The following is a 15662-nucleotide window of genomic DNA, read 5'->3' on the forward strand; positions in this document are numbered from 1 at the left end:
AGATATTTTATTGCTACACTTTTAAATTTCACGTCTTCCTTTCGAAATTTTTTATCTCTACGTGTATTTATAAAAGACAAAGAACAATTATACTTCCTAAAAAAGCTCTTGTAGCTTACCTCGACAGCTCTTCAAAACATTATAATAAAGTATTTTCTTATCGAATATTTTTCGAATTATGAGGCTTGAAATAATTTTTCAATTTTTACATAAATCATAAAATATTTAGTAAAATAATAATAGTAAAATTGGTGTAAAGAGAACACATAATTGTTTCGAAAAAAAATATGTAATTGTTAATTGCAAATTACATATTTTTTCTTCGAAACAATTATGTGTTTTCTTTACACCAATTGATTCCTCTCATTATTTTGTACATAAAAAAAAGTATTAAGGTAATCGAAAAATAAATATTTTACTAGATATTTTATTTACGTAAAATTAAAAAATCATTTCAAGCCTCATAACTCGAAAAGTGCTCGATGAAAAAATACCTTATTACAGTGTTTTGAAAAACTCTCGAGGTAAGCTCTCGAAGTTTTTTGTTGGGAAGAGATTGCCCCGACACTCTGTATACGTGTAAAATATATAGGATCGTATTAAAATATATCTAGAGTAGTCTATCCGAGCTCGAGCTTATAGATGATCTAAAATGAACTTTATTCTCTCGTAGATGATATCGCGCGCTTGTTAAACAAAATATTCCCCTATTCGGCGCACGATTACCTTCAAGATTGCCCCGTCGGGCTTCGTGAAACTGAAAAAGCAATCTCTCACGCATAATAGTTCGCACATGCGAGCCCTCTTGAAATTTGCAAACACGTAACGATGTAAAAGCGGCTCGGCGTTGCATGCAAGCGCCTGTTACGTGCAACACGGGTCGCTCGATAAGGGAGCACGACCCGTTATCATCGATCATCGTTAACTCGCTAACAATTAGCCCCGCCTGGCATGATCGTACGTCTTGCCGTGATATCCTCGTAATTCTCGCGATGATTACCTTTAAATGCTTAATTTCAATATTCTTACGCAATACTTGGGCGAATTAACTATCCACTCATCCTTTGTGGTTGCACGGAAACAAAACGATTATAGCGTTTCCATTATTGTGTTTCTCGCCGTGTCTTTTCATTACGTAATACCTCGATTCGAATAATCGCTAGTTGTCTGGGATCTTTGTATCTTCGCTGCTTGAGAGAATATCGAGACGTGTAGTTTCTTCCACACGTGTTTAATCATTTTTTTCTTCCAATTCACATGAAATTATATGGCAATAATTGTATGCGAGAGGATATAATAACAATTTGTACGGAACAATTTGACGTAATGGGAAGTTATATTTCGCACAATTATTAATCTATTATACTTGGGCACGCACGTATGAATTATGAATGAAAGTGCGCGATAATAAAAAGATATGTACATATGAAAAAAAGAATAAGTCGACGGTACATGCGACATCTCAATGATTATGCAAATTTGTCGGTTCTTTCATTAAATGAATGACGGGTGTCCTAATCGTATAAACGTATCGAATCGATGCTTGTAATCCGGAGCACATAAATTTACAATAGCACGCTCGCAGACTGCGAGACGTGCTAACACATGCAACGTGATGTCATGCATCGTCGTCTCCGCTTATTTGCGGTAGACACGTAATTGCTAGGCATTCAAGGCCAGCTTGAAGACTGTTACTTTGCGCGATTTTTAAGAGAATCATGCCTGACAAATTGTCATTATACGCCACCTGTTCTAGTCCGTTGTTGTTCTTCGTTTTATATTTGAGGAAAATTACGACTCACGACGTACATTTCTTATCTTACACGGAACAAATTCGTAATTAAAGTAATACACACGCACATACACGCTCGTACGCCGCGAAAATTAATTTCTCTTCAAAGAAAAGCCGGGAAAAACATCGTGACGCGATACTATGTATTTTGAATACCGCTCGTGATGTGCGACTTGTAAAGCCTTCGCAAATTACGTTTTAGTTAGAAATATATGCGCGTTCCGACTGATAAAAACACGAGGTGAAATTGAACATTCCGTTGATTACCGCTCTTGAGGAATGTACGGGCGAAGTGATGCAAGCGCAGAGTTATAATCGCGAGAGCAAGTTAGAAGTGCGGTCGCTAAAATATGCAGATCGCAAAATGCTTTATGCAGACGGTGCGGTGGGGTATAACGGATAGCCGGGGAGCCTCATATTCGAGAGATGTTGCGTCCGTTAATCGCGTTCTCGTGAATTAATTAGAGCGGTGCTGTATGGAAGACGTATCGACAGCGGCTATAGTGCAATTTATTCCTTTCTTACTAATCATCTCCGTCACACATTCACGCCGATACTCGCGTCCTGCCATCGGTTCGCAGTCTCGGACATGGATCCCACAATTAAATATGATTATATCGGAGCAGGTAGCTGACATATTGCAATATTTTGCAAAGCCGTTTAGAAAGATAATACTGTATAGAATAATAAATATCGATAATATTATGCGTAGAAAATTTTTAATTATTATTGATTATAGTTATTTAATTATTTGATAATCGTATAACACTTTTATTTGGAAATCAGACAGATGATGCATCCGTCTCGATTATCTGGATTATTTTTAAGCATATTCATTTTATCCTTAATTTAATGTGTATTAATTTTCTTTCTATTTATTTGCTTTTTAAAGAACTTAATTTTCTTCTCTCTTTTTTTAAACAGTACTCTAAAATGCCTGTGCAGATCCTACGTATAATTTATCTGCGATATCTCATCCGATGAGCAATTCAATCCTGTTTATTAAATGAGTTAAATTGGTAGCGTGATGTGCATAGATTGTGAATCGCAGTTAGTTTGCGCTTAATGGAAAATTCGTTTTATGTTACGCCGGTACTAGTTATGATACGGCCGATTCCGATAAGCGACTCACTGCGAAACGGGTTTTCATTCGACGTTTGCGTGTGCGTTTGCGATTATGCGTGCCGCGTGTACACGTGTCTGTATGCGTGTATATGCATAAGGGTGCTACTAGTTTATCACGGCGTTTAATTTATCGGCGAGCGCGTTATCGGGCACCGTGAGCAACAATTTGCCGGCGCGTCGTTTTGCTGTTAATCGAAATGTAATCGTGGACAACAGTAATCGAGAGACGCGAAACTTGGCGAGGAGGACGGGTGGCTTCGTTCCACGCTAAAATTACGGGATGTTTCATTAACGTACCTAACGCCCACGCGGTAATTAGAATTATTTTTGTACACGCGTGGTGTTTGTAGGATATCGCGATATCGTTGAAACCCGTTCTCGATGAGATTTCCGAGTTACACACGGAAACGGATATATGATGCTACACGCGGTAATTATGGCAACTGTAACACTGTTCTGTTACTAAAATGGATTATTAATGTGTTTCTCTTCTTCCATTTATCCTGATTATGTCGCATCTATGGAGAGGATTAAACATTTCTGATCGAGGAATTAAAGATTACATTTTTCGCGAATGTATACGTTTCCAAATGAGATAAATTGATAATTAATTAAAAAATTGATTTCAGTCTTATTAATATTTTTTTACAGTTTCATGAGAGCTTAAATATCTATCCATAATAAAACGTGTTTCGCGAGAGTTTTGAATCTTATCGAGTTTTACGTAAATAGTTGTCACAATCGGGGACATGATCGAAGCGAGATCCGAGAAAAGTGGGACGGCGATAAAAAGTCCGGAGGGTCTTCATCTCCCTCCTCCGCATATTGCCTCATTACGGCGTCATAACGCAGAAACCATAATGCACCGTCGGCAAATGAGCGGTTAACCCCGATTTAGCGGGCGCTTGCGCGGCTGCCTAGCGCTAAATAATAAATCAATAATGCAAGCTAATAATACGCGGAGTCATGGGATTTACCGGGACGTACAGATGGTGATCCTCCGACTCGGGACCGAGAGAGAAAGAGGGAGAGATGCGAAGGGGGGAGGAATCGGAGGAGAGGCACGTCGACTCCTCGCATTCGCCATATGCTGTTGTTGCCGCTGCTGCTACCTGCCTTCGATAATAATTATACCCCCGCTTCTCGTAACCCCTATAAGCCGCCATCTACCCCTCACGACTACAGACGTAAATTATGTTGCGCTGGCGAAGCGTCTCGGGAGAGCATCCGCCTCGCGAATAAGCTCGCTGATCATTATACGAAATTAGCGAAGTGCGATTCTGTGCCATTTCAGCTCTGTTGCTTGCTTTGGGAAGTAATTTGCGAGATGATTCCAATGCATCCTTATCAAAGCGAAGCGTGACACCAGTTTACGTTCATCTGTTGAATTGTAAACTTACAAAGTCAGATTATTCAATTCGCAAAATCAAAGATAATAAAATAAATATGTGTATTTTCTATTTATTTATTAGTGTGTAATAATTATATTATATTATAGTAACAATTTGATAATATTTTTAAAAAAATTTGCTTTATATGAAATTTGTCTAGTCGATTTAGATTTTGATCTGGATGCGTTTAATAATAAAAATATAATGATTCGATGTAATTATTTCCTATGATTGTTAATTAAAGTAAGAGAAACTTTTTTTTTATTTCAGTTATATAATTATGATGGCTGCTTTATGTTTGTCAGCATGCTTATCCTCTCACGTATTTAATGATGCTGCACTGCTATAGCATCCCTGGAGAGCGATGTTTTACAGACAAAAGCTCGTTGATCGTTACGTGAAATTAGTGAAGTGTGATGCCTCGCGATTATCTACTTTACTCTCGTTGTTCCATTCAGGTTCATTGACGATTGATTATCGCAAATACTGTTCAAGTATAACAAGCATGCAATCGCAAGTAACGCTGATATTTTTTACTCTCACGAAACTTTACACGTAAAAGATTTTTATATAATTATAATGCAATAATAATTTAATGATTCTCAGAAACTACGTTTTACGTAAGATTGCAGCTATATTTTTTGCATATCGTAAGAAACGTTTTATAATTAAATTTATTACTTATTATTGCCCTTTTTCAACAGTCAAAAATAATTGGAGTTTTTGTATTTCTTTATGCAAGTCCTTTACACGCACGTGTAAATTATAGATCCTTATCCGTCATGTAACATGCGCAAGAAGGACTTAATTTGCATCACTTTCGTAAAATCGGCTAATTAACTGGCATAATATTAGGTTCGAATCTTGTAATTATCCTCTATCTCTTTCGCCTTTCGCCTTTCAACGTGAGAACAATCGGCAGGCTCTGTGAAATGATAAATTTTCGGGAAACAATTTATTTTCAATAAATAATTGATACTTAAACACAGCCATGTGTATAATATATACCTGACAGAGAGTATTGTTTGCGTGGAACACAAAGAGTATAGAATACATGAAATTATGTCAAGTGGATGCACTGCATCTTGTTGCGGCGTACTCTGGTGCGTATTGGCATATTTTGGCATGCTGCGGTTAACATACGAGCCGACATACGAGTCGATTTGTCAACGGTTAATTTACGCGTGTACGCATAAAGGGAGAAGGGGACCGCGGTGATATAATTTGGCCGTTATAGCGAGATAGAATTTCACAAACTGAACGCGACATCTCGTTCATTGAATATTCCCGCATCGGTGCGTCTCCTTGCACATTAGTTAAAGCGATTTCGTAGTCATTTGTCGGCGTTGCCCGCGAGCATGCGATGGTTTCGCATCTCGAACGATTGATAAGCTCCTTGTGGAACAACAGAGTTGCCGCGATCTAGAGACGCGGGTGCGCGAGACCACCTGGGACCACGGTCGTAAAGTTGGCAGTAAGCCTTGTTTATTGGCTACGGGACCGGGGAAAGATCTCTTTTATTTGAGGAATGAGTTTTGAGAAAGTGAGGGAAATTTCATTTACTCGTGAATAAATAATGAGCGCGCGTGCGGCGTCTTCGAATCCCTATCGGCGTTTGCGGTGGCGGGCGTCTTAAATAATTTTTCCACGGAATAAAACGCTCCGCCGTTGCGATAAATAAGTTTACTGCGACGGGACAATTTTGCGGGGTTAGCGAGGGGGGGGGGGGCGCGATAACTTTCCCCGTACGTCTTCGGTATAGATATCAGACGTACACAATTGCGCGAGAGGTAACTTTGTGGCGTAGCTTTGCGACAGATTGTACGGCATCTGTCTATAGTTTAAAGGGTACTTCGTGCGCGCTAAAATGATCGACGCGCATGAATTTTGTAACTCGTTGCAATCGCTCGGCGGTGACGTGCAGTCTGAAAAGACAAACACAAAGTTCGCGCGTCTGTCTATAAATCTTGGTGAACTGTTACGCGAACTCGGTCGTCTGAAGAGTCGCAATCGCGCAATTGCCGAGCTGCAATTTGCGGCTATAGTCGATTGGGTTGCGCGATCGATCGTTCGGACGTCTATGTCCTCGTTCGCGCTTTGACGGCGCCGCGTGACCATTTATAAAATTACATTTTCAATACACAATCGCGAATGTTGTCGGTTAATTGAATGGATTTATTTGAAGGGCAACCAACGCGAAACACTCCTCAAATATTTATTTAGAAATTAAAGTGTTATCGGCGCGAGCTTTTAATTTATTTATATAAAAGCTTTTAATTTATTTATATAAATGTTTCGTGATAAATCATCATAAAATCAAGTGAAAAATAGTAAAATCGTTTTCGAATCCGATCGCATTTCGATTGCGTTTCACAAATCTTTCTATTATCTTTCATATTCGTGTGTATGAAAGATTAATAGTCGATTTTTTCAAGTTCAATGACCGCACTAACGAATGCATATGACTGTACGGATTTCTTTTACATATATACAGCCACGACAATCACTGTAAAAGTCGTTTTGTCGTTGAAATTTGCTGCGTTGTCGTGATAACCTTATCTGTGTATATATTATTACGGTTGCTACACACATATGTACATTGACAAAACTTGATTGTAAATGGCTTTGCGAAGCTACCGAGTAAAGAAAATATATGGCACTTTTAATCATTAGTGCAACGGATATTTCGCATAATAATTACGCACATTACTTTACAGAAAAAGAATAAGAGAAGGAGGGAAGGAGATATAAAAAAGTACGCTTTACATTTAAATCTTTATATTTAAAGTTCGCTTTCTATTTCAATCGGTCGTCGAATATCAATTACGTTCAGCTAAATTTGCGTATCGATTACTTAATATTCTCTTTTACGAGTAAGCCATAGCGTAATCGATTTTCATACGTGTGTTCTTTGTTTAAATAAAATATTAGAAATTGTTGGATACATCTTTACGTCACATAACTACATGTGTAAAATAAACTTGTTACCGCAAAAAGAGCAATAGGTCGCGTAGCTGTTCGTTTGAATAAATAATGATTGGAGATAATCATCTTACGCCGACATGGGCATGAATGGCTGCAAATATGCCGTTGGACAAACATACGTACTCACGTAACGGAAACCATGCTTATTTATACGTTGCACTCGGTGAAAGCAACAATTTGGAGGGCTCGCTCGCATCCGGAATCGCGGAATTTCGGGCGATTCGCGGCGATTTCGACGCGCCCGCGACCGCTTTCGTATTCCGCGCACAAGACGATTATCCGATCGTGCAATTTATGCCGGCAAATGACTGCAATCTGCGCTCGATCCAACTTGTGAAACAATTCTCTCCTTCTCTCCTCTTCGACCTCGACTTTCGAATCTCTTATCCCTTCGTTTTCCCTTCTTCGTTCGGTTCACTCGCATGCAGAAAAGTGCAAAACACCCGGAGGAAACGAGCGATTCGTGATCGGACGCCGTTAACGTTTCACTTTTCGTGGTCGAAAATTATTCGCTCCCCCAGCTATGTACCATATAAGCCTGTACATTCTTCCGATAATATCATATCGCCGGTTTGCCTGCGGATAGAGATTGTTTTTCGAAGCGTAAAGAACACCGTCACAAATAGATCATTGATAAACAGTTCGAGGATACGATAATACAGCAGATATGATAATAGCCCCAACAGAATGGCATTGAACGATGCGAAAAAGAATCGCGCTGGGACGATATAATCTCGGCGAGTTGCGATATTAATTCTCGAGAAACGGAAATTGTCAAAGAGAATTTATATGCCTCCTTTAAAAAAAATTTATTATTTTAGTATAGTAAAAACAATATGGTTTTTCTCACAAAAGACTGATATTTCTTTTGTGGAAATTATTATATTTCCAATATTACGAATAATTCACGCGCTTAAAAATAATTTTACAGATGAATTTTTGATACTTTGAGGGACAAAGATTTATATGGCATTGTTACAAGAGCGTTTTTATAATCGAAGAAGCTTTGAAGGATTGGTGGAAGATTGACGAAACGAGATTAAGGATGTTTTGTATGTACAATCCCAGTAAAAAGTAGCTGAAAATCAATATTGAAATATCCACTTTTGGTGTATTTTGAGCAATTGTGTAGAACTACAGTGCAGAGATGTATTTTTTAATATTTATTGCATTTTTATTGAAATATTCTGAAATTTGTTAATCGAAATGATTAACTTTTGGCAGAGAATTTCGTCTTGTGACAGATACATGGCTAACTTTATTAAATTATATTTAATATCTTTTTAACCAGTTAATACTTGTATAATATTATTTGACCAAATATTTCCTCTGTATCTAAACTTTTGCAAATTTTAAACAAATTCTGAATATTATTTTCATGTGTTTTTGTCATTCGAATAGACGTGATTATACGTTTCCGAAAAGAACACATGTTAATTCGGTGCAAATTAAAATCCTTACAACTTGTGAACGCTTTAGTGAATCGATTGAAAAATTGTACCGAAGATTCTAAACCTATGTAAGGACATTCTGTACAATTTTCATGAAATTCTCAACATTTTGAAAATAGGTACAAAACATCCTTAATCGAGTATTTATCAGCGATACCGCATTTGGCGCGTTAAATTCCCTGGCGCTTTTATTATTCGAAATGGAAGGGGCATTTAAATCTCGATGCCAGCGTTACCAATGTCATTAAGGTACATCGTTTAATATCCTATAATTATTTAGGCCGTATAACGTATTACACATGCGTCGTACGCGCATCACGGTCTCGTATCGCATTTCAGCGGAATTTAATGAACGTTACGATCGATCGAGCGCCAACGTTGTTGCGATCGTAGTCGCGATTTCGGCGGAGAGCAAAACGCTGCTGCCGAGCATGCATGAACGATGTTGCGAATCGATTATCGATTTCGGCTACGGCAGTAACGCAGAACACCACTCGGCACCCCGACGATCTTGCGAATTGATTATTGATTTCAATGCCGTAGCACGGAACATCACGCCGGATAACGCAGCACGAACAGCGTTACGGATCGGTTATTGATTTTGATCGCAGTCGCATGATTCGGTCTAAAACGCGAGCATGCCGATTAATTGCTTCTCTCTCTCTCTCTCCGACACACACGCACACACGAGGCCGCTGATAAAGCGACGCGAAATATAATTACTCAGCTTAACGTGTTGTAAGTGCGGATGATGGAACCGAATTAATTTGAAATCGTTTCTCTCGTTTCGCCGCGATTAATATTAATATTGTGCTTTTGCGCACATTATATTTGCGACCGCTTTGTGCGCGGTCCATTATTCGCAATAATTAATATCCATTTTTCTCGATGCGATTATTAAAAACAAACATTCCATCGATTATGCTTTCAAACGTGTGCGGAATGAGCCAGTTGAATGAAGCTGCACCGTATTCTTAAATTATGCAATAATTCTTATGTTAATAGGATCGGTATAATTTAACGTATCCGATACATCTCTTTTTCGCGAAATATATTCAGCTATTCGGGACGCACAGTTTTTCCGTTTTTTACATCGTTACAGCGACGAGCCCGAAGCATCGCGCGATTTAAATTTTCACCTCATATTCGATGACGCGGACACAGGTACGCGGGTACGCAATCACGCACTCGCGCAAAAGCCCGGTAACGAAGTACGCAGGTACATCGCCGAGCGAACGTTGCGCGCGATAGTTTCATTTTATAGTTAATCGCTCTTTATCGAGCCAGTCGGCCGCAGTTTCCGCGTAAATTATCGCTGTCATAAATTTATCCCCCCGGATCGGTAATTATCGGGCCGAGCCATCCGTCGGAACGGGCGCGAATTACGAGCCAATTCCACAATTGGCGTTTCGCTCTATATATCTCTATCTATTTCGCGCGCGCGGCGGATTATTGTTACCGGGGGGCGACTTCTCGACGATTTACTGCACGGTGACCTTCGTTTGAGCCGCGCGCACCACGCGACGATTAACAATTTCGGGCGTTTCGCGAATTTCCTATTACGCCGTCACGCTTATCCGCCGCGCGGATGATACGCAATTGCGGTAACTGCGAGTTGCCCGATAATAGCTGCGCGGCGGATTGAATCGCGCGGAACATGGCTGCATTGTTAACGCGAATTATAATTGCAGCGGGTCTCGTTGCATTTTCAATACTCCCCCCCTTCTCTCTCTCTCTCTCTCTCTCTTGATTTTTGGCGTGCGGCGTCCTCTTGTGCGTTTAATAGCGCAAATGCGAGCTACGAGGATCGCGTTAAAATCTCGATAATAATTAATGTTTGCGATCAAATGTTTCGAATGCAACGTAATTATGCGAGATTAACGCGATACGTTATAAGTTTGCTTTATAAATACTCTCGAAATGCATCAGGTTTGCTGATTTTTATTAATTTATCAATACAACGGGCTATGTTTGTTGTTGCGCACCATTTCTGTATATTTATTAAAAACGAAAAATATATTTTCTTCCTTTGTACACGCACTCCCCGCCGTTACACATTTATCCAAGAATTGATGCGGAATCGTTGACAAAGGGATAGACGCGATAAACGGGTAAATAAAGATTGCACTTGCAATTTTCATGATCAATGTCGAAATTGATATGTATCTGCGCGTGTCTAACGGGTGAACACAATTAAGCGTGCGTGCAGGTTACCGCGGGCGATTGCATTTCGCTCACGCGAAAGGTAAAATAAATGCTCATAGATTATAGATAAGTACAGTCCAGGCGCCAACATCATTTTCAGCTTTGAAAAGTATAATCGTGTCGAGGGAACTTGACTGTTGAAGTTATGCCTCTCTTATCAGCTATAAATATAACACTATTTGTTTATTTAAGAAAGATAAGATTAAAAAAAAACGAAACTAAACAAAAACGCGGCAAATTACATTTATTAGCAATTTGATAAAATATTCAGAGTATATAAAAAGCGAAACGACAACCGGAATAGATATTTAATTAATTTTGTAATTTGATTAAATGAATCAATATTTGTTTAAGCTAGATTCTTTCATTGAAGCGATAGTTTTATTTACATCGTTTCTCACTTTTTTTTCTGATAATTTTACCGTGATAATTTCCCCAAAAAAGTGATTTTTTCAATTAATTTCGCTTTTCGCAACCAAGTTATAAATTTGCCGTAAAAATGGCGGTCGTTTGCATGATCGCGCGACAATCCCGAGAAAGCTTCTCTCTCATAATTGCGCATTTGTCTTTGGACGCGATGTTAGTCCACGCTGATGATATTTCAGGTATAACGCGCAAGCACGCGCCTCTTTAGCTGGTGGCAATTGCCGCGTCCTCGTAAACGAGTCTACTTATCTCGGGGCTGATTTACCTCCCTCGCAGCACGTCGCCGCAACACTGCTTTTTGTTGGCGGGATGAGCAATGGCTCGAAACGGACGGGAACAGCTTGTTAATTAACTCAATTAAATTGTCAGATATTATTTTCGTTCCGCCATCTATCCGCGCCCCTCGCATCTCCGTAATATTTCCGTAATGGAGGGATGGGTCGTTATCCTCGAGCGTGTCGTAAATTAAAATAATCCGAGCGTACTTTGTTGTATAATTTTCGTCGCGATTCCGAATTCGCGACGCGCACCTGCTACGAGAGATAATTAGAGAGGTCTTCCGCGCAATGACGGACACTTATCGCGTTTCCGAAAACAATCGCACCAGATGCTCGGATCGTTCTCGATACAATAGGAGTAATTACGTGATTTCGCGGGAGCGAAACGGCAGGAAAGTGCCGGAAAAAGGGACGCGCAGGAAGGGACGGAAGAGGAAAAGCTGACACCCGGTTTCGAACGGCGCGGTTACGTGCTTTACGAGGACAAGCGGCTTAACCGACCCAGCCAGCTGACATAATTCATCCGGCGTAACATGGTGTCTCTCTTCTCCGTTACCGGCGTTCCAACGCACTTTGCGTGGGACCAGGAGAGGAAGTCTGCCTGCCCTTATTTATGGCATCGCCGGGAGCGGCTGTACATTCAGATTCGGTCGTCTCACCGCGAAATACGGAAAATGGCCTTTGCCAAAGCGCGGGAGAGTTACCGCATTATTTACGAGATGGAGAGACCCGGTTAGCGGGTAGTGCCAAAATCTGCGCAACCGTATTCATTCAGAGTTTATTTTCTCGATAGTCGCGCAAACTTAATTTCGGATTGCGGCGTGCTTTGCACGACGTACGTACATGACGCGTTTAAAAGTCCCACGTAACATAAAAATGCATTATTTACATGTTTCGCTCATTCATTAAATTCACGCAATTCTCGACAAATCTCGCAGTATAAATTCAGACTTATAAAGCTGATTAATATTATTATAATAAGCTTGTTTTGAGTCAAAAATTATACTTTATAATTAGTTTTATTATTGATTTGTCTCATTTTTCTACATTTTTTTTTATTTTTCAAAAATAATTTTGCATAATAGTCAAGAGGCAACGTTTGCATTAAAATAAGAGCGGAAGAATTAATTCTGAGATGGTCTAACTTGGGTCAAGCGAAAATATAAACTTTATTATTCGCAAACTCTTGCTTTATAGAGCGATCTCTCGTGAACAAATCGAATCCGGCACAAATTAGCGGCAGAGTAGGTTTACGAGAATCCGTCTTGTTGTCACGAGAAATAATTGCCGTGAGCATTCTCGAGGACGAAAGGGAGAGTTTCGTCTTTTCCCGTGGGGTTATAATGTCGGTGACGCCCGCGGTTATTAGTTTAGGAAGCTGCAAAGTACCCCGAAACAAAGTCTTTTCTCTTCGTCCCTTTGCTAGGTAATCAATATACAGACGACGATTCCCCTCTGCCTCGTTTCACCTTGTCAGTTTGGCTCGAGCCATCGGCGAGAATCTCTTTGCTTACTTGTTTCGTCCGTTCCAAGCGTTTAGAATAACCGGTAGAAGGAAAGAGAGAGACGACAGCCTGTATCTTTAGCTAATAAACCATCCCTTTCCTCCCGTTCTCTTTTTTACAGAGGGGCGGTTCACAAAATTATAATACGCCTACCTCGTGTTTCTCCCCTGAAACGCTCTTAGGCTTGATCGCTTTTCATCACGAAGCCGATTACGCGAATAGCATCGGATATCTTTTTTTGTCGACAATAATCTCGAATATCTTTTCTGTGGGATACCTGTCATTTAATACAGTTACAATTGAACAGTCTGTAATTACCAGAGAAAAAGTAACGCTCCAAGAGACACCTGATGATATTGAAGACCATTTTTAGAAATTAATTTATTTAAGGTATCGAGAGAAAAATATACACGCATTGAAATATGAGAAAATAAAGCGATAAAAGAGATGTGTCTTTTATAAATGTACAGAGAAATAATTACTATTTGTCCTATAGATTCTTGAAATATCACATATAAAGTATACATGCAATTTTTCTTGCATTGTTTTTTGCGGAATTTAATAAGTATGTTTATCGTAGCGTAACATCTGATGTGTTTCGAACTTTCCGGTATTTTTTGCAGATGTCTGGTGTGCATCTGCCCCGATTAAGTAGTTTAACCCGTAATTTATTCCATCGGTAGTGGTCGGATGCTCGCAATTTACGCTTTAAATTGAAATGTAGAATTATCTGGTGGTGCATTGGATTTCCGATTGAAGAGTTCAGAGCGAGAGTGGTGTGAGTTCGTAATTTGTGAGATCTACTTTAAATCTCTCAAGTATATAAAATTTTACAAATTATATCCCTGTGTCTGCTACTGATCCTGAACTCTTCAATTTTGTATACATTCTTAATAATCTTACGCGCTTACGCGATTATTATACAATCGAGTTAGTGTGGCTATAAATGATAATATAATTTATATATTTATAATCAAGTTATCAAATATGTTAATATAAAGTTACAAAATGCAAACTTTCTAGTTGGCACGTTGTTGGTACATACAATATACATATATTGTTGATAATAAATAGAAATGTCGTTAGTGCCCCAAGGAAAAAAAAAACGATCAAGATGCTAAACTCGACAAACATTGCGCAATTTCACGTCGCGTACGCATATCATATTTTGTTTGCACGCTATTATATCGCGATGGGAGAAAGGTAAAGGGAATAATTCTGTTTATTTCTCTATTTTAGTCCAAGCAGTACGGCGCTGGGTTCGCTGGACCAATTGAAGGAGTATCTAACAACAGTGGGAACCTGCAAATGCGGTCTCGAGTGCCCGCTCAGACCCGAACAGGTCTTCAACTTTGATCCCAAGGTAAGTGGAAAATTGGAGAAACTTTTATTAAAGTTTTTGTTTTATTTCTCTAAAGGAAAAGAAACGCTTTTAAAGAAATATGATAGAATAAGATTATTTTTTATTTAAATATAATATTATATACATTATTAAATTATTAAAATTTATATTTCTTTGGTTTCAAACAAAGTTTTGAGTACAACCGAGAAATTGCACAAAAAAAACACGGTTTAAGAGATTCTATTAATTAATGAAGACGTATTTAATTAAAGTCACAGACTATAAATTCAAAAGTTTTTTAACTCTGTTGAAAAAAATTTATTTTACATATTCAGTAATTTAAAACTGCGAATATCACACATTTGAAGAGGAAACGAGTGCTTCCTTATGTTTCTCTACTTCCAAGATGCACGAGATGCGTGACAGTCGAGCGGTTAAAATCTTTCTCGATTTCACATCCCAATTACATTCTCGTTTCGTAGTAAATGAGCCGTGGTTGTTGCTCCTGTCGCAATCGGCGGAGAGAAATCTTCAGAGTTGACGCGAGTCAATACATCGGCCTGTCGCATGACGAGTCCGATGCAAAAAAAAAAAACGCGTGATGTGCATGCGCATGCATAGGCGGTGACGCGCTTAATCGGTGAAACACTCATTACACTTTATCCTTTTACCGTTTGTGCCGTCGAGAGAGTTATTCCGACGTGTCTCGCCACGGCGAAAGTTCACAGAGGAGTACATACAACCTGCATATAACTGAATGCATCTGTGAAAGCGCGAGCGTTAATCATGCTTAATCGCCGTCGGCGATTAGGCGCCGTTTATTTATTTATCGTGCGCGAGCGCACGTAATTGGCGCGCGCTTTCCGTTCATACAATCCCGTGAAACTCGTGACTTACCGGGAATAAAATATCGCTATTGTGCGTGCGGGCAATGACCTCTCGCCGACAAATATCGCGGCGCAATTTTATTTTTCCTCGAACCGATCGGAAAGTATGACTCTTTCTCGCGACAATTAAAAAGATCATTTGCCATGAAAAAGTATCGCGGTCAAAATGTGCCGATGCAAATTTAACAATAAGAAAAAATTTCGTTTTCAAAATCTTAAGTCGCAGTTCCTTTTATGTATAAGCGAATAGAAGAATATAATCTGGATAATATAAT

The 15662-nt window shown here is 39.2% G+C and overlaps 1 protein-coding gene across 5 annotated transcripts in view; it reads left to right on the plus strand.

Moving 5' to 3' along the window:
• The window catches only part of LOC105248852 (putative mediator of RNA polymerase II transcription subunit 26), a 195722-nt gene that overhangs the window by 116367 nt on the left and 63693 nt on the right, over positions 1 to 15662 (plus strand). For all 5 annotated transcript variants that reach the window (XM_011253879.3, XM_011253882.3, XM_011253880.3 and 2 more), the window contains exon 2: positions 14398 to 14521. In XM_011253879.3, the coding sequence (XP_011252181.2) occupies positions 14398 to 14521 (124 nt within the window). The remainder of the gene's footprint in view (positions 1 to 14397; positions 14522 to 15662) is intronic.

Source organism: Camponotus floridanus, unplaced genomic scaffold, assembly GCF_003227725.1.
Source record: "Camponotus floridanus strain SB8 unplaced genomic scaffold, Cflo_v7.5 scaffold33, whole genome shotgun sequence".
NCBI classification, from domain to species: domain Eukaryota; kingdom Metazoa; phylum Arthropoda; class Insecta; order Hymenoptera; family Formicidae; genus Camponotus; species Camponotus floridanus.